The sequence below is a fragment of the Mizuhopecten yessoensis genome, unplaced genomic scaffold (assembly GCF_002113885.1).
Source record: "Mizuhopecten yessoensis strain PY_sf001 unplaced genomic scaffold, ASM211388v2 scaffold917, whole genome shotgun sequence".
Classification (NCBI taxonomy): Eukaryota; Metazoa; Mollusca; class Bivalvia; order Pectinida; family Pectinidae; genus Mizuhopecten; species Mizuhopecten yessoensis.
Window position 1 is genome coordinate 1443633 of NW_018403786.1, and position 25737 is coordinate 1469369.

Here is a 25737-nt window from a genome sequence, read left to right on the forward strand (position 1 = left end):
CTACATCAATCGATTACTCAATCTCTTCCTGTTACCATTTAAAAGAACGAATGTATTAAATAATTGGTTTTGTATTTATGAAAAAATCCAGAACTTTGGTCGTTACCATTGATATGTATTGTTTGTACATGGCTTAGAAATCTACATGTTTGAAGCCATATTTTAATTAGACATTAATAATAGTTGGATTTTCGTTCAGGAATTTAACGTGGATAGTGAGGTAATTTGGTAATGGAGAGAGTCCGAATCGTTTGAATTGTAAAACATCTTGATCAGGCAGAGGGGTAAACACGGAATCGTGTCATCCAGAAAAAAATGTGTTTGGTGTACATGGTTTAGGGAGATTTGTTGGTTTGGTGAACTGGTATTTGTACGGTTGTCAGAATAAATACGATATGATCGCCTTTAACTCTAATTTTTTAACTATTAGAAATGGGTTTTGTCGAAGACGCAAAAATGGCAATATAAATAAGACATTGGTTTTCGATATAATGACTACTTATTACTCCTTTTGAAATAAGTTTTTTACCGTTTAACAAAATCTCGATTTCATGTAACAGCATTAGATTTCAATCAAAATCTCAATTATCTTTCTTAAAAACAATACATTTCTTGAAAAATGTGTCCATATTTACTACAATAATAAGTTTCAAAGCAAATGAATTCATTTATCTGCATGTAAAATAATATTTTGTTACGAACATTACAAATGGTTTTTCAAATTAGATTTGATTCAAGAGCCAGGTTCCCATTTAGCGACCTTGTACTAGAATCGGTGGTTCATTTCTATCACTTGCAGCATGCTCACTGTATGTTCACGACCGCTTCCAACAGAAGCACGTCTCTTCTCACCAGGGTGTGGTTGATAGTTTCGTGTGGATTGTCTGACAGTTTGTTTTCTGGACACAATTAAGTCCACTGTGTTGTGTGTATTGAGCACTTGAGACGTTTACCTAACTTCGTTTTTGTGTTTATTTTCCTGTTCTGTTTATCGTTTTGTGTGATGATTTCTGTGAATTTTGATATGGTAAGAGTAACTCGTAGACGGAGGATCCCGCTTCATTCGCTCCTATTATAATGTACCTACCGATAGGTTAATATATTTATTTAACAATGAACACCACATTATGTTGAACATAATAAATGATAAAGAATTTTTATTCCCCGGCAAAGTTTTGTATACGACTATAGTTAGACTAACAAATATTGTCCTTTTGCAAGACGGTTCTCTTTCTATATAATTTCATCATTGTTCCATATAACTATGGACTTTGTACTGTTTTCTGCAGTTATCACTCTCTCATGATGGGAACCTCTGATTATAGATTTATACACATAGTTCACGTGATTTTTGGGACTCACTTCATCTCTTAATTTTTAATCTCGTCAATTTTTTTTAAAAAGATGTTCAAGACTCACATGAAAACAATTCTAAAAAACCCACTCAGTCTTTGAATTTCAAATGATTATTTTAGTTGGTTACAAATAAGATAATTATATAGGAACCTGTGATCAACATCAACCCGTAACAAACCAGCGAGTATGCATGACATATTACTAATATTTCTTGTTGACATACAAGTGAGATTCTATTAATACAGTGTATCCTTATTGAAATCTAATCAATATAAACAGTTATACCATTGTAGCGTTTGCTATCAATTTCAACTGCGTTTTAAATACATTTGGAAAAAAATAGTACATTTTCCGCTTTGATGCATTTCAAATCAAACAATGACGCTATAAACATATTCTATGTCTGTGAAGCAGCGTAATGTCGTTACTAGCTATAATGTTGTTAGTCTGTATATCAGCAATGTCAGAGGTAAGTACTGGTCGATAAGGGTACAAAGTAGCTCTTGTTATCAGGATTGTAATAGTGAAAGTGTAATATCATCAAATGAGAAATTCTAAGTTCAAAAATTGCTTAAGTTTTTGATAAATCAGTTTGCTTCATATGCTGAAGATTTGATGTAATAGTTACGTTGCCATGTATAACAACTTGACGATGATCAATGATTTATCGATGTGAGCCTCGATGAAGTAATATTTACTTATAAAATGTATTAATCCGTCGATGAACGCTTACTTCTCGAGGTACACTAAATTAATGAGTACTTTTAGTTACTGATTGCTATTACCTAAACTGATGTTGTAGTCGCTGAACGAGAGCGATCTGGAGGAGTTAGCGGAGGGGGACGATGATTTTATGGCTGCACTCAATGATCCCAACGTAGATGTTAACAAGCCAAACGAGGTATCTTTTCTGATGAAAGTGACAGAGTACATATCGTATTAGTCATCGAAACGTCACATATAAACACTTATTGGTTGTGCTAAATGAATTTTGTTTCACAAACGAACAAGGTATCATCTTCGTCATGGATAGCTTTTGATGTATTCGCTACTCAAAGTCAGGAACAAAACGTGAAGAAATAATGTAGTATTATTTTACTTAAATTACATAATATATAAATACATACATATGTACCATAGCTTTAAGACACATTAATAAATCGGACATCAAATTTGATATAAAGCGACCAAAATCCCTTATTCGAGGAGACACAAAAAAAAGAGAATAAAAATATATAGTCACCACCTTAAAAATCACGGGTGAAATAGAATATCTGCAGGATAAGCGTCGTATACACTATGTAATTACAGATTGGTTTGTATCCTATACACCTGGCCGTTATGAACACTGACGCCAACAAGAGGAAGACTATCATCAAACTGCTGATGGACAAGGGAGCTGATATCAACATCAAGGCAATCGAGGTATGTTCGTGTTAATTTATTTTAACAAACAACATTCCTATATATTTCATTTCAATGAATTTAAAACTTTGTACACTCGTAAACAAAATTTAAATAACAAGTTTATTAGAGGCAGAATTTCATTATTTTTTGTGTTTAACTATCTGTTTTAAATTCCATAAAGGATGATGATCACGACCAGGTAATAAACACTTTTAGGACTTTTTAAACTAATTTCGTACTAACCTAGATATTTCTACATCTCTCTTTTACTGTGTGATTTTCTTCCCTTCCTGGTAAAACATGATGTTTGCATCTCAGTCTCAAACCGCCAAACCGGTATACGTATAGACTATTCTGCTTGCTTTCTCCCAGTATTCTGTCTTATATAATATCGAATGTGTGTACGGTAAACCTGCATATTACCATAGTAAATGGTCTCAATGACCAAGGTGTACCATCCTCACATGCTGTTTATCTATGGATAATGATTACTTATACTAACAGTTGTACTTTATATCTACGGGAGACAACCCAGTTCTCTCGTATAAAGAGATATGGCGGGTTGCTATGCCTATTTCCCCAAAGCTATGTTACGCTAGTGCGCGCATTCAACCGTGCACTGTTATGACGCGTCCTCAGGTATTTTTATACAGGTAGCAATATCGGAATCCCGTGTCTAAGAATAGATTATTGTAAACAGACCACATATTTGGTAATTCGGCATTATTTGTTGGTGTTTAAGCACTTGATATACTTACTATTGCCAGTTGGAGGGTGAAACAATTCATAAATTTCATCAAAAATAGTGTCTTACCTACAAAGCGTAGCTGTACTGTACACGTGTACAGGGATTTATTGACATGCTTCGATAGAAGTATGTCGTACTAAATAGTTAAGAAATTATTACTAACAAAACTGATAAATCAATAGGTACGTTATTAAAATGTAAACAAAATCTTCCATCGATTTAAAAAAACAAACACCATTGCCTTATTAAGGAAAATGATAACATGCCTAAATATTTAAAACAAAAAATAACTGAAGGAGGATTCGAACCTGCACCGTTTATTTTCTAGTCACAAGTAAACTGCGTTACACATTCGGCTACAAGGAACATTTAGATATTGGCAATTACAAACTAATTTAACCCGAGAAACACCGGTCGCAGTTTAGAGAAACTAGATCACCCCTGTTTTTCATTAATTGAGCACTTTCCCAAAGAAGGACCACTTTTCCGTAATACGATTTGTTTTTGCATATTACATCACGGTCACAAAAAGTTTATTCAAAAGTTGGTCCTCGGATGGGAAAGTGTTGAAAGATTTTTTTTAAGTCCGGGAAACCCCATCACTTTCATAGATATAGTGTATATGGCTATATTTGCAGTATCATATTAGCAATACCTAATTTCTCAGCAGTTTAAAAATTCATATTCAATTGGTTTTGTATCTTTTGTATGCATTTTGGCTACACGAAATGTTTTACTCCTTATTTTTTTTTCTCTGTTTTCATAAATGCCGACTTAGGGAAATACGGGCAGTTTTCCGCCATACCTCTTTATCATGAATGAAATAATATGGTCAATGGCAGCTGTACAATACATCGGTGTCTGACAATAAGAATGAGTATGTACCGTCCTGTTGCACACAATCGCTGTGTGCCCGTTTATGTTCATATATGCTTTCTAATATAATATTTATGAGATTTTTAAACTTACTTAATGTAATGATTACCCTTGGGTTAAATGATGCATTGTTGCATATACTTAAATGACCAAGTTCAAATTGTCATTAACATCATGTCTTTATCAAGAGCTGATAACGTGAACATTATATATAACTCTTTTTTTTAATTTTCATCTATTAATAAACCGCAATATACTACATTTATGTTATTGTTACCAACTTATCCCTTCTTCTCATCGAACAGAATTAGCATTTCCCATAGATGAGTAGGATAACTTATATATGCTTGAAAATGATAACCTGTTCAGAAATATTAATATTATATATATCCTTCTTTCTACCAATTTCCGCAACATTCATATATCTATATTTAGAAGTCTTCCACTAGATTTCCCCGTTTATTGTTTAATGAATACATAAATTGATTGGCTGTTACCAAATGAGTGTGCTTCATGACATACTGTTCTACGGGAAATACAATGCCATGCTGTAACGGAAACATTTGGATTTGTACATAACGGTCATTCTCAGAATTCACATATGTTATCATTCACAAACTCCTAGTGATTCTTTAATACAATTATTTCTCGACTCTTGCTTTTTATTTTGGATATAATATCTTTTGTTTTTATAATTTTGGATATTGTTTGTTTGACTGTGCGTTGAAAATACACTAAAACAGATGTAATGTTTTCTTCATTCTTACCAAGATTGCTGTGACTAACTAACCGTGACTCATCTTGTAAACACACGTTGTGAAGTTTTGAAACAGTGTCATTAAAACTATGTAGGATGAACAACATAAATTAAAGATTCACACTATAACTGTTATTAGCGATATTTATATATGTATAAATGATATTTTCTGTCCTTATTTTTTAAAATTTCATTTCATGCTGTGTTGAATATAATACATATTTTAATAAAAACAATATAGTGCAATGTGTAACTACATTGTACATTGAATATCTATGTTCAATTCATTAAAAATTAATTGTTAAATTCCTAACTTAATCGTTGCTGTTAAACCTAGGATAGAATATTGATGTTTTGATATAGCTTGTTAATGGCATGTATTAAGAGCTGTGATGACGAGTCTACGTAAACTCTGATTGGAATGTGCATTCGCTGAAAGGTGGATCACTACTAAGCAGCTAACATAACCTTGAATATATTATATTGACTACAATATTGACAGGATTCGGTGATCTCTGAATCACATTCAGTGTATAAGCGGCCTTACTGGGTAAGCATGTATTGACTGTATTCCATCTCATTCAAAGCAATGTCTCCGTAATCTTTGTGACCTTTGTAAGTTTGAATACTGTTGGGATTTCCGTTTGTTTTGAATGAGATGGATTTTCATGTATTTTGATGCTGACGTAATTTCCCCTGTCGGTTGTCTGTTCCCTTAGTAAACGTCACTATACCTACACATAATGGTGTGATTTTACATTGTTGAAGTAATGTTAATGTTAGAAATTCACGTTTACGTATGCATGGATTTCCTCACATGATGTATCACACGTTTGCCAAACTGTACGGGGTAGGTATATGTGACGTACCAAACAGTATGGGTGAGGTACCTAACAGTATAGGTGACGTACCAAACAGTATGGGTGAGGTACCAAACAGTATGGGTGACGAACCAAACAGTAAGGGTGACGGACCAGACAGTATGGGTGAGGTACCAAACAGTATGGGTGACGGACCAAACAGTATGGGTGATAAACCAAACAGTATGGGTGACGTACCAAACAGTATGGCTGACGGACCAAACAGTATGGGTGAGATACCAAACAGTATGGCTGACGTACCAAAGAGTATGGGTGACGGACCAGACAGTATGGGTGAGGTACCAAACAGTATGGGTGACGGACCAAACAGTATGGGTGATATACCAAACAGTATGGGTGACGTACCAAACAGTATGGGTGACGGACCAAACAGTATGGGTGACGGACCAAACAGTATGGGTGGCGTACCAAACAGTATGGGTGGCGTGTCTAACAGTATGAGTGAGGTACCAGACAGTATGGATGAGGTACCAAACAGTATGGGTGACGGACCAAACAGTATGGGTGAGGTACCAAACAGTATGGGTGACGGACCAAACAGTATGAGTGAGGTACCAAACAGTATGGATGAGATACCAAACAGTATGGGTGAGGTACCAAACAGTATGGGTGACGGACCAAACAGTATGGGTGACGGATCAAATAGTATGGGTGGCGTACCAAACAGTATGGGTGACGGACCAAACAGTATGGATGGCATGTCTAACAGTATGGATGAGGTACCAAACAGTAAGGGTGACGGACCAAACAGTATGGGTGAGGTACCAAACAGTAAGGGTGACGGACCAAGCAGTATGGGTGACGGACCAAACAGTATAAGTGAGGTACCAAACAGTATGGATGAGATACCAAATAGTATGGGTGAGATACCAAACAGTATGGATGAGGTACCAAACATTAATTGTGAGATACCAAACAGTATGGGTGGCGTACCAAACAGTATGGGTGACGGACCAAACAGTATGGGTGACGGACCAAACAGTATGGGTGGCGTACCAAACAGTATGGGTGGCGTGTCTAACAGTATGGATGAGATACCAAATAGTATGGGTGAGATACCAAACAGTATAAGTGACGGACCAAACAGTGTGTGTTAACCCTGACTTATTTACTTTATGTCTGTACTGTGGATCTTTTCACGTACTGCTTTACTGAGGAAAAAAAACCCCTTTGTTTTTGTTGTCGAGGGGGAGAAATCACAAATATTTACAAACGATGGGCCGCAATAGCTTAGATAGTACAATCTTAACCACATGTTTCTTTATCTTTTATAAATCTGATTATTATAGTTTTTCAGGGAGAGTATTAGTAGGATAAAATAAAGTAAAAACGTGTATGTTTAACAATTTTGAAATCTTAACTGGTGACGATGTCAAAAATTATTGATATAACTTTTAACACGAAGGCGATGTGTGGTTGTGGCATTGAAACAGCAGTCCCGACTCAACATAACACACTTTGCTGTTTGATTTCGTGCACAAGTTAACATAACGTTTTAAATGTTTTCAGCAGTCAAAGTTGAAAATTTGACAGAGTAACTTATTCTGTTTCATTGGTATTTCAATAAGATGAACGTAGCACCCAACTCGGCTCCCATTAAGTTTGCTTCTATAGCCGTTAAAGTCTTATACGTCGGGAATAATCAATGATATTTCGTAGAAAACAATTTCACTAGTTCAGTCGATTTTTTTTTCCAAATTGTAAACTCAGGCTAAACTTACATCATGTTCCAAATACTTGGCATGTTATTTTGTCTATCACTGGTAAAAAAAGGCTGTTGACATTATAAAACATTTTGTCTATAACTGGTAAACACGGATACACATTGGTTGACATTATGTAACATTTTGTCTATTACTGGTAAACACGGGTACACATTGGTTGACATTATATAACATTTTGTCTATTACTGGTAAACACGGGTACACATTGGTTGACATTATATAACATTTTGTCTATTACTGGTAAACACGGGTACACATTGGTTGACATTATATAACATTTTGTCTATTACTGGTAAACACGGGTACACATTGGTTGACATTATATAACATTTTGTCTATTACTGGTAAACACGGGTACACATTGGTTGACATTATATAACATTTTGTCTATTACTGGTAAACACGGGTACACATTGGTTGACATTATATAACATTTTGTCTATTACTGGTAAACACGGGTACACATTGGTTGACATTATATAACATTTTGTCTATTACTGGTAAACACGGGTACACATTGGTTGACATTATATAACATTTTGTCTATTACTGGTAAACACGGGTACACATTGGTTGACATTATATAACATTTTGTCTATTACTGGTAAACACGGGTACACATTGGTTGACATTATATAACATTTTGTCTATTACTGGTAAACACGGGTACACATTGGTTGACATTATATAACATTTTGTCTATTACTGGTAAACACGGGTACACATTGGTTGACATTATATAACATTTTGTCTATTACTGGTAAACACGGGTACACATTGGTTGACATTATATAACATTTTGTCTATTACTGGTAAACACGGGTACACATTGGTTGACATTATATAACATTTTGTCTATTACTGGTAAACACGGGTACACATTGGTTGACATTATATAACATTTTGTCTATTACTGGTAAACACGGGTACACATTGGTTGACATTATATAACATTTTGTCTATTACTGGTAAACACGGGTACACATTGGTTGACATTATATAACATTTTGTCTATTACTGGTAAACACGGGTACACATTGGTTGACATTATATAACATTTTGTCTATTACTGGTAAACACGGGTACACATTGGTTGACATTATATAACATTTTGTCTATTACTGGTAAACACGGGTACACATTGGTTGACATTATATAACATTTTGTCTATTACTGGTAAACACGGGTACACATTGGTTGACATTATATAACATTTTGTCTATTACTGGTAAACACGGGTACACATTGGTTGACATTATATAACATTTTGTCTATTACTGGTAAACACGGGTACACATTGGTTGACATTATATAACATTTTGTCTATTACTGGTAAACACGGGTACACATTGGTTGACATTATATAACATTTTGTCTATTACTGGTAAACACGGGTACACATTGGTTGACATTATATAACATTTTGTCTATTACTGGTAAACACGGGTACACATTGGTTGACATTATATAACATTTTGTCTATTACTGGTAAACACGGGTACACATTGGTTGACATTATATAACATTTTGTCTATTACTGGTAAACACGGGTACACATTGGTTGACATTATATAACATTTTGTCTATTACTGGTAAACACGGGTACACATTGGTTGACATTATATAACATTTTGTCTATATCTGGTAAACACGGGTCACATTGGTTGACATTATATAACATTTTGTCTATTACTGGTAAACACAGGTACACATTGGTTGACATTATATGTCATTTTGTCTATATCTGGTAAACACGGGTCACATTGGTTGACATTTTATAACATTTTGTCTATAACTGGTAAACACGGGTCACTTTGGATGACATTATATATCATTTTGTGTTTGACTATCTGATTAAAGTATTTGTGAACACACAAAATTTGCTGTGATCCACTTTTAGTCGATCCGTCTTTTATACGCATGTTCAACATTTTGACTGGGTGGCTGATGATATGGGGAGCGTCCGTCCGTCCATACTTTTGTTTCCGCCAGGTAACATGCTTAACTATCGTTCAATTGTGATGAAACTTAATACACATGTACCTTATACGGAGACTGAGGCTAAGATCGAACTTGAACAAAATCTGTGCATAATTAAATAGCATACGGTGCGCTGATTGGTCAATTTCCAAACTTTAGTCTCCGCAAGAATCGTTCGATTTGATGAAACTTGTAATGCATATACATTATACAAAGGCGGGGGCTAAGTTGGAAGTTCAGCAAAATCTGTTCATAATTGATTAGCATACTGTGCTATGATTGATCGATGGTTTCTGTACAAAAACTTGACCGGATTTCGATGCAACATGGTCAATACATATATATTATACAATGACGAAGGCTAAGCCTAAAGGTGAGCAAAACCTGCACATATTTACAATATTGACACTTTTTCTAACAGTAAAATCTGCCAGAAATTCATGAACAATAGAAATATCTTTGGTTATTCAGGTGTAAGTTGAATCAATTATCGGCAAAAAGAGGCAATTTCAATTTATATTTTCACGGTTTAAATATCTACAAAGGAAGACAATCCTATGAAAATTATTTTTAGAACTCATGAAAGATACATGAAATATTATCCTTCTTCTTCTTAAGTAGGTCGAGTACAGTATGTTGTTTCCTTTGGCACATGACAAACATAATTCTCGACTTCAATACAGTAATGATGATTTTAAGTATGCGGATTGGCATGTGATGGAAGAATGCTTTTCCGCCCTGCGGTACTCTTTTGATATATTGACATATTGACATATATATACATTAAGCACTTACATATATAAAAAATAAACTCGAAATCAAGGACATAGCGGATTATGTTTCTGTAGCGTCGTGTCCTAACAGGAATACGTGCAGCATTAGCGTGACAAACAGGTATATAGTATGGCGAAAGTTAATAAATCGTGGCCAAACCTCAAGTTCACGATAGTTAACTTTCCTGATGCCCTGGGCCCATATTCATGTAACCATTCTCGTGCTCAATCACAGATTCTGTGCTCAAACAAAATTTCTTGTAACTGGCTTAAATCATGTCAAACAATCAAAAAGTCAATTATAAACATTGAAAGCAATTTTCTGCTCTAAGTTTCTTCAATGATTTCCCAAATCGTTGACAAAATAGAATTTTCCTATCAATTTATAGCCAAAACAAGATATTTAGCTTGAGCACAAAATCCATGCTTGAGCATGAGAACGGTTTCATGAATACGGGCCCTGGTGTTTTATTCAACAAGAGTCTGGTTGAACGAGACTACAGTTTTTAAGACCTTCATTTAACTATGTAGAGTATATATCATGATTACTGCGGAAATAACCCCATGTACATCATCCTTTCTATTGATATGTATAACACTGAACTGTGCTGTCTTTGACAGGACGGAAACACGCCCTTACACATAGCAGCCTGGAGAAACCACCTGGTATCGGTCAAGCAGATCCTCTCCTACAAACCCGAGTACAACACAGAGGACAACGTAAGTGTCGACTAGTCAATCTATCAATACTGTATTTGATTCGCAGAGATTACACTTTTGCATTGTGTCTGAGACAAAATTACAGGAATGAATATTCATAACTGAATCTATATCGGTAAGTCAACGTATTTTGTTACACCTCAAGTGAATTTCTAGCTATTTGATTGGTTGGGAGAAAATTAAACAAAAATCTCTGTCACACTCCGAAAATACATTGGTTTTAAGGGGCACGGGTGATATTGCCATGAGACAGCGAAAAATATCACATGCGCGAGAAATGTGCGTTCACTGCTTCGTTTCCCCACCCGTGATTGTCACAAGAACGTTTGACGGCAACAGCCAATTTTATCAAGCACAGGGGCGATAGCGATTGTAAACGGCAGACTTTCAACAAACAAGATGTCATTATCGAGGTTGGCTGCCGGTTCTGAGCTACAAAGACTTTTGGTGTAACAAAATAGATATGACATTCATTAGCAGGGGACAGTGAATATTGTCAACCCGAGAAAACCATTGTCGCCCGAGGCGAAGCCGAGGGTGACGATGGGTTTTTGAGGTTTGACAATATTCACTGTCACCTGCTAATGAATGTCATATTTATATAGTGTCAGTGCGACAAATTCACAGAAATGAATATTGCACGGCAGCATTAATAGCTGAATAACTGAATCTATATCAGTAGGTCAACGTATTAGTTTAGTTTATTTTCCGATACAGGATCTATATGATCCTCTCCACTGCACTCAAACATGTATGTATTTTAAAATAAAATATACATGTACACATATATGACAGTTCAGATATGGACTTAACATGTTTACCAAGTTATGCAAACTTTTGTTAATTCTCTTCGAGTTTTTCAAGTTAATATTGTGTCAGTGTCTGTAATGAGTTCAGGGTTTTAGGCAGCGCAAAACAGAACCTCTGTAAAATATAGGCGTTATACAGTATTGTATAAGTTGGCCCATTTCCTAAAGTAGATGTTTGTTATACAATGTTTGTCATTCAGAAGTTTGTAATACAAAATTTGGTCTGTCATGTTGAATGTCTACGTAGACAACGTTTCCTATTCGGAATGGTACATTATAAAAAATAAACAGATAAAAAGTAAATGCAAATGAAAGATTTTTAATTATTATTAATGGTGATGAAAATCATCTGCTTGGCACCTTCCAGACGCATCTCTGTGTTTGTAAAACAATTTTCTGTTTAGTTAAGTTAGCAGTTTGTATGACAATTTACTTTCACTTGAAATTGCAACCATATGCTTTTCTCATTGTAGGACGGCAAGACAGCTCGTGACATTGCTGAGGAAAACGGTTTTACCAAAATTGTTGAATTAATAGATAAATATGCGAAAATAGCTGAAAAATGGAAAGAACCCGAACAGAAATCAAAGTCCTGCACAATTTTATAACATCAAGATGATTGATTTATCAGTGAAATACTCCTCTCGGCTGACATGGATAGAAAGGGCCTTATATCCGGACAGAACAAAACAGTTAGATTACTTGAACACCAGGCCGAGGGATACATTGTCATTGAAAAGCAGCTGAATGTGACCTACTATACACACCGCTATACATCCTTGGGGGAACTATTTATTTATGTTCCTGTCATTCAAGGTCAATTCAAATAGTTAATTTTACCGTGATGGAAACATTAAAACAATAATTTCAACGAGAACAAAAATTATCGCAAAACACAGAAAGCATGCCGCCCGAGGAAAATAGCACGGGGAACTAATTCTAGCAAGATATGACTTAAAATAAGAATTTTCACTTATTCCTCAAATAAGCTGGGGACTTACGTTAATTATGCTGTTATCATTCCGTATTTCTGACTATACATTTATGCACGTTTACGCAATTTCTTCTTGTATATAAGCTCCTTATGTATATATATTATATTTATATATATTATATTTATATATATTATATTTATATATATTATATTTATAATCTCCCATGTCTAGTCATAGTGTCATGAGGTACGAACTGTTTGTGTACGTCTGTGTTATAAATTTCTTTTGTCCAGATTCACCTCCCTTGTCGTTCGCAATCCTTATTGATATCTAAGCCATATGTCTTTATGTCTTTCTTTTTTTACATCATTCCACAAAGCATGTCATCGTGTGTGAAAAGGCCTCTATAAGACGGTATATGTAGCATATTACTGTCGTGGTAATATTGGGATCCTTTAATCAAATTATCTACACCGAACCTCAAAATTTCCACACTTCAGATAATAGAAAGTCATAGATTTTTCTACCGTATCTTTATTGAAAAATTAAAAAACCGATTCGATGTCAAATGACGAACATAGTGTAAAGAACGCTGGTCATGTTGTCACATACACAATATATATATCTTTTTTTTTGCTCGTTTTGATGTTCTTTATATATGCTTGTTCATTATTTTCGCTTCGGTAAGGCAAAATTAAGGATGTGATTAAGAAGTTCTTTGCTGAATTCAATTAATTGTTGATATATATATGTGATACATTGGTACTGTTTGTCAGTGATGACTATTTTTGTGTCCAGTCCTCCGACATCTGTGTCATTTCATCCAAGTAAAAGCCAAACGCTGTGATATTCCATTAACTTATTCTTTACAAATTATAATAATTATCTATTTTATGTTTCATATACCGCTATATTCGCGTCTTCCTAATATAAACATCTCTTTATAAGTTTTTCACAATCACATGGATTTTATTCATTTCTGAGAAAAAATGTTTGTATGCCATCGCAATGTCTTGACATATTGAACAACTTAACATACTCTGTCTTTAAAATTAAAGTTATGTTAACAAACGCGCTTGTTAAATCTATTAAAATTCATGAAATAAAACTCATAAAATATATGCATACGCACAAACACTCTTTGAAACAGTTGAGTTTTTTGACTTGCAAATCAAAGATTTAATTTAGATAAAGTGATATACAGGCTTACCCTTATAGGAAAACTAATTCGTTCAGTATAAAGATTTTCTGTGTAAATTCACTGTCTGTATTGAGTGCAGATCATCTGTTGATTCACTCTTTGTATGGAGTACATATTTTCGGGTTAAATTGCACTATGCTATACAGTTGTTGTTGTAATACAAATTATGTTATGTGTTTTATCATTACAAACCATTAAAATCATTGAAATATATATTTTTTGTCTCGATTGGTTTGCTCTTTTATATCGCCTTAGCGAATAATTTAAAATATATTAGCAAAATTTCAAATTTTTGAAGCAATCTGCCCCTTATGAAGACACAAACTCATCACAACATACATCACAGAGATAAGCAGCCACCATGAAGCAATGCTGTATCACAAAATGTACAACAGAAAACAAACCATAACCGAAATAGCATGGTGACGTTAACCATAACCGAAACAACATAGTCACGTTAAACCTTAACCTATATAACATGGTGACGTTACACCATAACCGATATAACATGGTGACGTTAACCATAACCGAAATAACATAGTAACGTTAAACCTTAACCTATATAACATGGTGACGTTAAACCATAACCGATAAAAAGGTGACGTTAAATCATATCCGATATCCGATATAACATGGTGACGTTAAACCATTTTATTTTTAACTTGTTACTTTATTTAAATCTAATAAATTTATTTTTCAATGAATTCATTAAAATATGAAGCCCTATCATGATCAGAAATTGATGATTTAAATACAAGTGATGGTTAAAACATGATAAGGCAATTTGTGCATGTTGAGTTCGGTCAATACATGATTTTATCACACTGACCAAGAATAACAATATCGACCTGAGGACTTCCCTCGGACTTCGTCCTCATGTTGATATTGTTATTCTTGGTCAGTGCGATAAAATCATGTATCGACCTCATCAGCATGCAATAATTGTATATAAGAAAGTGACGTTAAACCATAACCGATATAACATGGTGATGTTAAACCATAACCGATATAACATGGTGACGTTAAACCACAACCGATATAACATGGTGACGTTAAACCTTAACCGATATAACATGGTGACGTTAAACCATAACCGATATAACATGGTGATATTAAAGCACAACCGATATGACAGGGTGACGTTAAATTGTATCCGATATAACATGGTGACGTTAAACTATAACCGATAAAACATGGTGACGTTAAACCATAACCGATATAACATGGTGACGTTAAATCAAAACCGATATAACATGGTGACGTTAAACCATATCCGATAAAACATGGTGACGTTAAACCATAACCGATATAACATGGTGACGTTAAACCATATCCGATATAACATGGGGACGTTAAACCATATCCGATAAATCATGGTGACGTTAAACCATAACCGATATAAAATGGTGACGTTAAACCATAACCGATATAACATGGTGACGTTAAACCTTAACCGATATAACATGGTGACGTTAAACCATATCCAATAGAACATGGTGACGTTAAACCATAACCGATATAACATGGTGACGTTAAACCATATCCGATATAACATGGTGACGTTAAACCATATCCGATAAATCATGGTGACGTTAAACCATAACCGATATAACATGGTGACGTTAAACCATATCCGATATAACATTGTGACGTTTAACCATATCCGATAAACCATATACGTTGGCCGATGTGTAACGTTGGAAATGAACCACCGTGGACAATGGAACCGCGGTCAGTTTTCAACGTTAAAAATGGAACCGGTAGGAGACACCTTTTCACGTGTGGTTAGTTTAAATATATTTATTGCCAAAAGTAGACAAGGAATTAGGCATAAGTTATAACAACTTATCAACGCCTTCTCCCAGTATACATTTTGTCAATAAATGTATACAATTGTTATTACAATTTGAACTCAAAATCCCTCCTAGATTTGATAAAGTTTTTTGCACACATCTAAAAAAAGTTTGAGTAAAGGTTCACGGAAAATTGTGTATTGCAAAACAAAAGTTTTTCTAAATTTAACGCAACATTCAAATTATTTAAATTTTGAACCAGAATACGTCTTTCGTTTGTGAAAAGGTGACATTCCATAAAATAGTGGAAGACATTCTCACAGGGATGACCACAATTACAAGTTGCGCTCCCAACAAGGCTAACTCTAAAAAGGTCATACTTGTAATCAAGGGAATTGCACTGGTGTCGGGGCTTAGTATGCAAAATATTGAGCTTACGATTTCCAAAGTAAATAGGTGGACTTGACTGATATTTGATGTTAAACAGGATTTGAATGAATTTATAGAGGGCAGGGATTGAACCGAATTTTCTAAGTTATTCCAACAATGAAGAGTAGAAGGCAGAAAAGAAGAGCTAGTAAGAGACAGCCTGAAAGGAGGAATACTATACAATGTAGTTATTATTGTTACGCAAAGCGTAACGATTATTTCCTCCAGATAAAGCCGGCAAAAGATTATTGAAGTAATCATGAGTTAATTTATCATGCATCTTATACAGTAGTTGAAGTTTTCTCCGTTTTCTGCGATTAGATAAAGTTTCAAGACCAGTTTCGTAATATAAAGTATTAATAGGGGTACATGCGGGAAGTCCTAATATAATGCAAACAGCTTCAATCTGGACTTTTTACAACTTTTCCGATTCAAAAATAGTGCAACCGTCCCACAACTCACAAGCATATTCTAAAACAGGTAAAATAAAAGTCTTGTATATTATTAAAAAAGCATCCCTACTTGATAAGCGATTCAGTTTCCGTAAGACATCAATTGTTTTCATGACAGAAGTGTAAATCCCATTTAGATGCTCATCCCTTTTTGCATTCGAATTAAAAGTTACCCCTTACTGTTTATGATAATCTGTAAAGTTAAAGACTTTCCCATCAATTTCTAAATCTACGTCTTCCTCGATATCAATTGAATTCGAAATAAACAATACATCTGGGTTTTTTCGGGATTAAAATTAACCATTTTTTTTATCTAGTATTTAAGTTGAAAAAATTCGTCTTTAAATCGAGGGATTGCGTACTAAGTTAATTGAAACAAAAATATAAATAAAATCACGGAAAAAATCTACAAACATAGCGTACGATATACCAGCAAGCTAACGTTAGGTATAAAAGAAGAAAACAATGTCTCTGTGCTCCAAAATGGCGGAAAGGGTCATCCCAACTCAAACAGCTAGTGAAAAGGGGTCTAAGATGGAAGTGTGGTCTCATATAACAATAACTGGATAAGTAATGCTGATTTTAAATGTTATGATATAAAGTACTATCAGGGTAACCTTATCCCTCTTTTTATATAGTTTGGTTGGTTCCAAACTAATAAACCATTGCCAACGCCAACCGTGACAATAACTGGATAAGTAATGTTTGTATAATAGTTATAATGCTCTTAAAAAAATTCGTATTGTAACCATTATTCTAGAATTTCGTATCCAGGTATGTCACAGCTGGCAATGATTGATCAGTTTTGGACCAAAAATATGTACGAAAGATATGGAACTGATAAATGCCATATATAGTATTGGCCGGTCACGTTCATATGACAACTTTAGTTATGACTTATTACAAATTTTAACTCATTCACCCCGATTCAAAGGTTGGAATAGTTCATTACGAGTTATATTGCAATACGTTTTTAATCATCATGGTAACACAATTGTTATGCCTGGTCTACCCATCAGCTTATCTAGAGGACTACCCACTTTTAACCCTTGACCTTTCCTGAACATTACCACACGTCCTTTATCTATTCTGTAGATTTCATCATTGTTATTGTTGTAAAAATTATTCAGCATGGTATACGTAAAAGTAAGGAAACACGCATTGGTGATGCTGGTAGTCCTGTTGGGTGGATGTGTGGGCGGGGCACGCTACACCCCGGACTGGGACTCTCTAGACACTCGACCCCTCCCCCTCTGGTATGATGGTACCAAGGTGGGAGTGTTTATCCACTGGGGCGTGTTCTCCGTACCGGCGTTCCGGTCAGAATGGTTCTGGTGGGACTTCGGGCCCAAGTTCACTGCTTCACGGTTCGACGCTGACAAATGGGCGGATATACTGGCAAACTCAGGAGCAGGGTTTGTGTTAATACCACAGTCTACCATTGGGAGCTGTATTTTGCGTTAATGATTTCTGCATATTTTTTTTGTGTCGATGGATTTCAACGAAAATGAATCCAGTAAAAACATAAATACCGTTTAGCATCAGCGGCTGGTCGTCATAATAGGAACTAAATATTGCGACACCTGGCGGTGAAATAAGATTTTTGAGGTACAGTCCGTGTCAGTTGTCTATTCCTTGAGGGCTGGTTATTTATATTTCCCTACTACCTGGAGGTTGTGACAAGAAATATCAACCCAACACGGGTAGTCTACAGAGTCAATGGCTGCCGAGGACTTGACCTTAACATATCTATTCCCAGGGTACAGACTACTTGTTATACTCTAAAGGTCGGTTTTCTATTTCTCAGTTTAAAACGAAAAGGCTGACGGTTTATAATCAGAGCATCGTAGCTTTGCTTCATTATATCAAAACGCAACAACTTGAAGTTCTCCAAAAACGTTAATTCACTGTCGTGTATGTATTTTTTTCTGGACAAAATATATTTGGATTAAACAAATTATTAACCAGAGCATAATTAAAATGATTTCAACTCACCTTACTACTTCCTGTTAATCGCACGCTAGTTTCTAATTCCTAAGAGAGACAGAAATATCGTTGACAGCTAATTCGGGAGACATCCTGGCGAAGGATAGGAGCATACTTATAGTTGTAAAACAGAGGATCTTGATCAGGGGCATACAGCTTTCCTTACAAGGTCACATGGTGTAAAGCAGTATTGGATGTAAGGCAGTACTGATGTTCCGATTCTTCTCAAGTAGTGCAAACAACATCTTTAAAGGTACGTGGTTCTGACGAGTAAAACACCACGAGGAAAATGTAACAAGGCTCAGAAGTACTTCAATGCATTGATCAAAGATACTGCAAAATCGGCAAGAGTTTGGAAGAGAGCCCCTATTTTGGAGAACATTAGTGAACAGAAAAAAACACAATGTGTTTGCAGGTTTGTGACCAACATGCACCGGTGCTCAGGAAAAAACATCTGGAGTTATTGAAGAGGTTAGGAGAGCACCTACAGAATCGAAGGAAATACCTTAAAGATAAAGAAAGCGGCAAAAGACGGCCAGTTGAACCACCAGTTGATATCTTGCAAAACGATCCGGAAAACCCTATACTGTTGGATAACTTTGGATAAAGAAAGATGCGTTTGTGATGGGGAAAGTGTTATTTATGGCAAGGAAGAATGATATGTATTCTGAGGTTATTCTAAAATCTAAAACAGAAGACCTAGACACGGACATGGACAGAGGTAGCTCCCGATGGTAACACTTCTTTCAAAAATGTAGGACTAAAACAGGTGATAACCGTAAGAACTAATTTTCAAAAAAAAAAAGGAATTCCAAGCAGCAAACTCCACCCAGAGTTCCTCAAGGAAAGAAGAAAAAAATTCAATTGCAAATGCCAGATCTAGAGGAAGAGACTGATAATGACGACACTTCTAGAAGCAATAGTAGTGGTAGCATCCAGGTACAGAAGAGCCTTTCTGTATTTGTGCAAGTAAAAAAAAGATCTAAATCGGTGGATGAAAAAACTGATGATGGCAAGCAGGACGAGTCTAGAACTGGAGTTGGTGAAGAGAGATGACAAAATATAAATAACCATCAAAAAAGAGAAGATCACAATCTGATCGAAATGAGGAAGAACCGATCATGACGAAGGTAGCAACTCTGGTGTCAAAATTAACATCAGATGATACAGATGCTGATGGAGGAAAGTATTCATTTGTCGTCATGTAATGGGACCGGGGATCCCTGTACTGGGACGTGAAGAAAATGGACCCCTTAGCAAATATTCTGGTAGTGCGGAACTGCACAAAACCATGTGGAAGAATAGAATTTACGCACGAGTAAATATATACGTCCGCGCAATAAATGAGTGCTTTCTGATTCGTTAGAAAAACGCAAGTGTGTGGTCTTGCTTTTATCACATAGCTTCCCCATTCGGTAGAGATCGATAAAAAGATTTTATAAACTTTGATATTTTTTGCAAATACAGGGAACTTTTCAGTTCGGCATAAAAAGTAGTTCCGGCTAGTAGGTAAATACAACATTCCGTATTGCACATGCGCAATACAGAACGTTGTATTTCATGGTCTGAAAATTGCTTGTATTACTATAACAAGATTCAACAGGTATGTGATAAAATTGTTTATTTCAAATTTGAATGCGTAAAAAAACATGCGGCAATTTTCTTACTTTGAAAGAAATGTCATAATTAATATAATTAATAATGAGATACTTGTCCGGAGTGGTGCACAATCTTTATGAATGTATATTACACTACAGTTAGTTTATATGTAATGATTTAATGTTTAGGGAGTTTTAAATAAATTTGTTCAAAGTTTAGCTGTTGTGACTTGTAAATTGAAGTGGTCTAAATTTTCAGGTACATATTTGATCACAATTTTACAACATGTCATCTTAATCAAATAGATTAAATATTGTATTAGAATCTTGATGTCACATTTTTGACTCCATCAGTCAAGGGCAGAGTCTTCTACAGATTTTGGGGTCTGGAGAACATGTTAAACATCAACCTTAATAATGCAAGAACAAATTTGCAAGGACATATTTATGGTAATTGTGGATAGATACCTGTCTACTTGCTTTTTATTTACAGAACACAATATCACTATGGTTTTTCTTATGACTGCAATTGATTATTAATATATAATACGATACATCTGCCACTATTTAATGGCCATTATTCCTTACTCAATGCACAGTATGTTTAATTTGCAAGTTATGGCAATTAAATACTACATGATGAATGGCAGGTACCATGGGTTTAGAATGTGCCATTTATTGAATGGCCATTATTTCACTATCACCACCTGACATTAATGGCCATAATTAATGGTTATGTTTGAAAGTTTAGTGGCCATGAGTATTTTCACAAGCAAACAATGGTCATTAAAAGGGGCCATAATTAATGGAAGGTATATGTAATGGCCATGTTTTAAACAAATTAATGGTCATTGGTAGTTTTCTGCTGTGGAAGTAAAGTACCATTAAAATGATTTTGATTCATGGCCATTACTGGTTCCAAAATGTGTGATGGCCATTAAATTGGGTCACCGATTAAAGGCAAGTGAAATTCATGGCCATTACTCTTTTCAACTTTTTATGGCTATTGTATTAACCCATTTATTTGTGAACCTTCAAATTATAGGCCATTAACTTGATTTAATGCCCAACTATTGGATATTAAAAAGGGGCCATAATTAATAATTGTGTTTTCCAAGGGTCTTTCATGGTAGATTAATGGGTGATTTGGTCAGTATTGGATACGAGGTACAGAATCCAGGTAACAGGGCCATGGGCACAGGAGCAAGGGTCCGGGGGGAAATCAAGTTCACATTGTCCACAAGATTCCAATTCGACGACTGCAAATCTTCTAAATATCTTCCAAGATCTTTGACACTCTGTGAAAATCCTGTGTAACGTCTGCAATTGTAAAAGTAAAACGTTCATATGCTCGTATATTTTTGTAACTGTTAAATTGTTATCCTGATACACTAGTCTTTATTCTGTCTGTAAACACCTTGTACTAAATGCATTTCTTGTCCTATACTTTCCTTTCATCGTTGTTCGAGGCTATATTTTATGCAACAAGTTATTTGACTCTGCTCCCTGAGGTTGGCTTAAACTTACTTTGTCAACGTTTACATGAAATACCTGATTAGGTATTATTGTTCAGTGCTAGCGAAAGTTGTAAATAAATAAACGTTATTACGTTTTTTTGTAACCACCTTTCCCTTTCCGCTTTATTCTATATATGATTCGGAACACTTTTGATATGGATTTTTCATATGAATATGTGACCTTTAGTACCATTGTATAGTCCTATGGCTACGAAAATGGCATTTGTGTAGATAACATTTACTTTGTTTGGCTTTCTACATTTATTAACAAGCTTTTAAACAGGTGCATCATTTCATAATTTGCATAACTGATAAGTGAGAATGGGACATGCATCCTATCATTTTGTGCTGCAAAACTTTAATCACACCGTTTAAGTGATCTGCGGTTTCAAAACAAACCTGTACCATTCGATGAACTTCAGACGTGTTTTTGCGTGACTTTGCCAAAAGTCCTCAAGAAGAGCTTCCTTGTTGAGATCCTCCATAGCCTCCCTAGAACAAGTGTTACAGATAAGAATTAACCACATCTTAGCCCTTTACACTAGTACTTTATAATTTCACACATCCTCTCGAGTATCCTCAAAGGTTTAATCCGTATTTTATTTCTTCACATAAAGACAAAACATGGGTTATTAAACAGCAATCGTACCTGTCTAAAGCAAACATTTTCTCTTCGTTGAGCGTCATCTGGTTGTCCTTCCGTCTGTAATTCCCTAACTTTTGGAGCTGCGCCTTGCTCAGTTCTACAATTTGGTCTGCCTTTCCCTTCCTGACAGAATAGGGCAAGATTTAAACAGTTATTATAATTCATGCTATTTCTGAAGAAACAAGAAAACAAAAATGTATGTTAACGTGCTTGTTTATATTCCAGATTTAATTGATATTAATAAGTAAATTGTTCTTTATGGTTCATTACAATACAATGATTCTGACTGTCTTCCATGTCATGTAAACAAACAAAACCTGATCAATGTACATATACATCAATAGAAACACCAGAGATTAAGGAAGACAATTCCATCACTCATGACCTGTCCTGACCCGCACCTCACCTTCTNGGGGGGGGGGTATGCAATGATCATTTTACACTAGGTTCATAGGAAAGTAATTAACTTATGGGTAATAGATTATGTCAACTAAAAATTTGCAGAATCGTTACATTGATCGGTAAACATCAAAATGGTACTACGCAAACTGAAACGGCATCCCAACGTAAAATAACATCATGGTATTGTGACAGTATTGGATTTGAAAGTCGCAAATTTATTTTGCCAACATTACTGTCATAATAAATGGATAGATTATGAGTAATAATGGTTATGATACTGACCAGCTCTGGTTTTGTCGGACAGCGCTGTCCGAGATGTTCCAGGCCTCCATAGCAGCGTCGTACTCATCACCGACATTCTTCAGACTCTTACCACACGTGTGAAGCTTGTTTCGGATCTAAGGGAAGACGCACAGGGATTTAACTTATATGTTTCAGATTCCAATCAGGATAAACAGGTAGGCACCATACTAAACTTACATATTTACTTTTATCACTACACACAAGCAGCTAATTTGTTCATTTAAGCTTTCTTACCATTTTTACACCACTCCTAAACGTTTACAATGGATTCAAATGGTATAAATGAGAGCTCTGCGTCATCAACGACACACTTTCTATTATTCGATTTATTGCCGTTTTGTTTTTTGTCTACTCCAAAAGCCACAATGGTTTGTTGTCTTCTTGCCTTTGTTCCTCCACTTGACAACATAAGTGTATTGTCTTTTTGTGGTGTTTTTTTTTTATCTCCACTCGATCAAATGGAAATTTACTGACTCCATTATATATACTCTCCTGAACTTGAAATCAAGGCACTGAGTACTCTTTTACATCAGTCGTTTTCCTCGATCAGGGTAACAACAGCATTTAGAAAGTGTTACTACAATATATGCGCAGGCAACCGTGAAATATGTTTAATGTAATTATAATTTAATAATACTTCATTTCTGATTTCATTTGCTTTATAAACACACATTGCAAGGTTTTGAAATAGATTCGTTTTCGGATTCGGGTTGTGCAATTGTTTTAGTACAATGATGTTGTTTGTTTCCTCTTTGACCAATTTCTGATGAAAACAGAACATCTTGACGGGTGTTCGAGGGGTACAGGTCTTTTTGTCAATGGGGTTTTGTTTTATGGGGTTCTTGTTGTCGTTTTGGTGCCTTCTTGGCTGCTGTTTTATTTTCCTATAACCTTTGTTTTCGTTCCAAGTTTTTTCCTTAATAGCTCACTTATGGTATGTTTTATATTTATCTTGCTACCTCTTGGCCATACTGTTTCTCCTTCCCCATGAATATTTTACAGTAAGCAGTTGTTTGTTGTCTAGAACAATATTTTCATAATTTGTTTAACAGTGGTTGATTTATGATGGTACAATGTTTTGGTAAGTATGTCTTTGATAGAGGTTGTGTTTTCCATGACTGTTTGATGATATATGCAGACAGTTTTATGAACACACAACCCTTGCTAAATTGGATGCTTAGAAATATAATTAGATTGTTTAAAATACAGTTTGTAGAATCAAACCTATTTTCAAACAGAAATAAATGATGTCACAAAAACAGTCAGAAACCAATATCAAACTGGCTTTAGTACTCACGTTGGTATAACAGAAGACTTGAAATTCATTTGCAATGCGTTGTGCATTTATTTTCATCGTCACATCGTCAAATCTCTTCCTGAGCAAGTCAAAATCTCGTCGGTGCTGACGAATCTTCAGATCCAACATTGAACTGAAAATAAGAAGGGTAACATATTTACAACATCAGAGTATCAATAAAATTTGATTACATATTAAATGCACCACACAACATAGGCCGCATGTCAGCGACACCTCACAGAAACAGGACTGTAGGTCACATGTCAGTGGCATGCCATATGATCAGGGTCACAGGTCACGTGTCAGTGACATCACACAGAATAAGGACTGTAGGTCACATGTTAGTGGCATGCCATATGATCAGGGTCACACGTCACATGTCAATGATACCCTACAACATCCGGACCGTAGGTTACATGTTAGTGGCAGGCCATAGCATAAGGGAAACATGTCACGTGTCAGTGACATCACACTTTTTAAAGAAACGTGTCATGCTTCACCAGCATCCCATAGTGTACAGTACATAGTAAGGAGCAATATATTGTTGTGGAGAATGTAAAATATACTGACCCATGCCTAGCAATGATCCTGGTGAAGAGTTTCTGTGAGAGCACCGCTGTGTGCACCTTCTTCCTGGACAGATGAATATCCTCACACATGCTCTTGGCCAGCTTATAAGCATGGTCAGTATCGACCACAGCGGGAAACGCAGCACAGGGCTCTAAAACATAACATAAATATTTTTTCTTCGCATTAGCGAATCTTTAGAATAAGAATACTGATACTTGGTTGTTCCTTTAAATGAACCAACTTATAACTTCACATAAAGCACTTGGTATCACTATTCTATCTAATTAGCCACTACACTAGATAGGTTAACAGCATTCCCACCACTTTGAAAACAAACTATAAACTCTACATGGTAACCTGGTGGTCTTGACCTTCGATCTTAACTATTGAAGCTATGCTTCTCTACAAGCTGACAAGCACTGGATGAGGTATCAATTAGTAAAATATGAAAATATTTCTATCGGATGCCAGCTTCATAAGTAAGCACATAAAGAGCGTTGATATTCCATTCAGTACAGAATGTATGAAGAAAGTGATATTTTTAAATATATAAGTAATCTAGTGACCTGGACCTTTG

General features: G+C 35.3%; 2 protein-coding genes across 11 annotated transcripts in view; one reads left to right on the forward strand and one right to left on the reverse strand.

Annotated features, from left to right (window-relative positions):
- The window catches only part of LOC110454921 (serine/threonine-protein phosphatase 6 regulatory ankyrin repeat subunit B-like), a 35548-nt gene extending 22432 nt beyond the window's left edge, over nt 1-13116 (forward strand). For 6 of the 8 annotated variants that reach the window (XM_021504780.1, XM_021504773.1, XM_021504739.1 and 3 more), the window contains 5 exons: nt 2159-2257; nt 2668-2781; nt 2945-2962; nt 11124-11222; nt 12505-13116. In XM_021504780.1, coding sequence (XP_021360455.1) covers nt 2159-2257; nt 2668-2781; nt 2945-2962; nt 11124-11222; nt 12505-12639 — 465 coding nt within the window. In that variant the 3' untranslated portion in view covers nt 12640-13116. Of the gene's footprint in view, nt 1-199; nt 221-2158; nt 2258-2667; nt 2782-2944; nt 2963-11123; nt 11223-12504 lie in introns of all 8 variants that reach the window. The other 2 variants (XM_021504748.1, XM_021504763.1) reach the window with 2 other exon arrangements.
- Nucleotides 13117-20438: 7322 nt separating this feature from the next.
- The window catches only part of LOC110454975 (inhibitor of nuclear factor kappa-B kinase subunit epsilon-like), a 47876-nt gene continuing 42577 nt past the window's right edge, over nt 20439-25737 (reverse strand). For all 3 annotated transcript variants that reach the window (XM_021504833.1, XM_021504825.1, XM_021504842.1), the window contains 6 exons: nt 25161-25311; nt 24591-24723; nt 23273-23388; nt 22592-22711; nt 22342-22434; nt 20439-21745 (listed from right to left, as the gene is read on the reverse strand). In XM_021504833.1, coding sequence (XP_021360508.1) covers nt 21550-21745; nt 22342-22434; nt 22592-22711; nt 23273-23388; nt 24591-24723; nt 25161-25311 — 809 coding nt within the window. In that variant the 3' untranslated portion in view covers nt 20439-21549. The remainder of the gene's footprint in view (nt 21746-22341; nt 22435-22591; nt 22712-23272; nt 23389-24590; nt 24724-25160; nt 25312-25737) is intronic.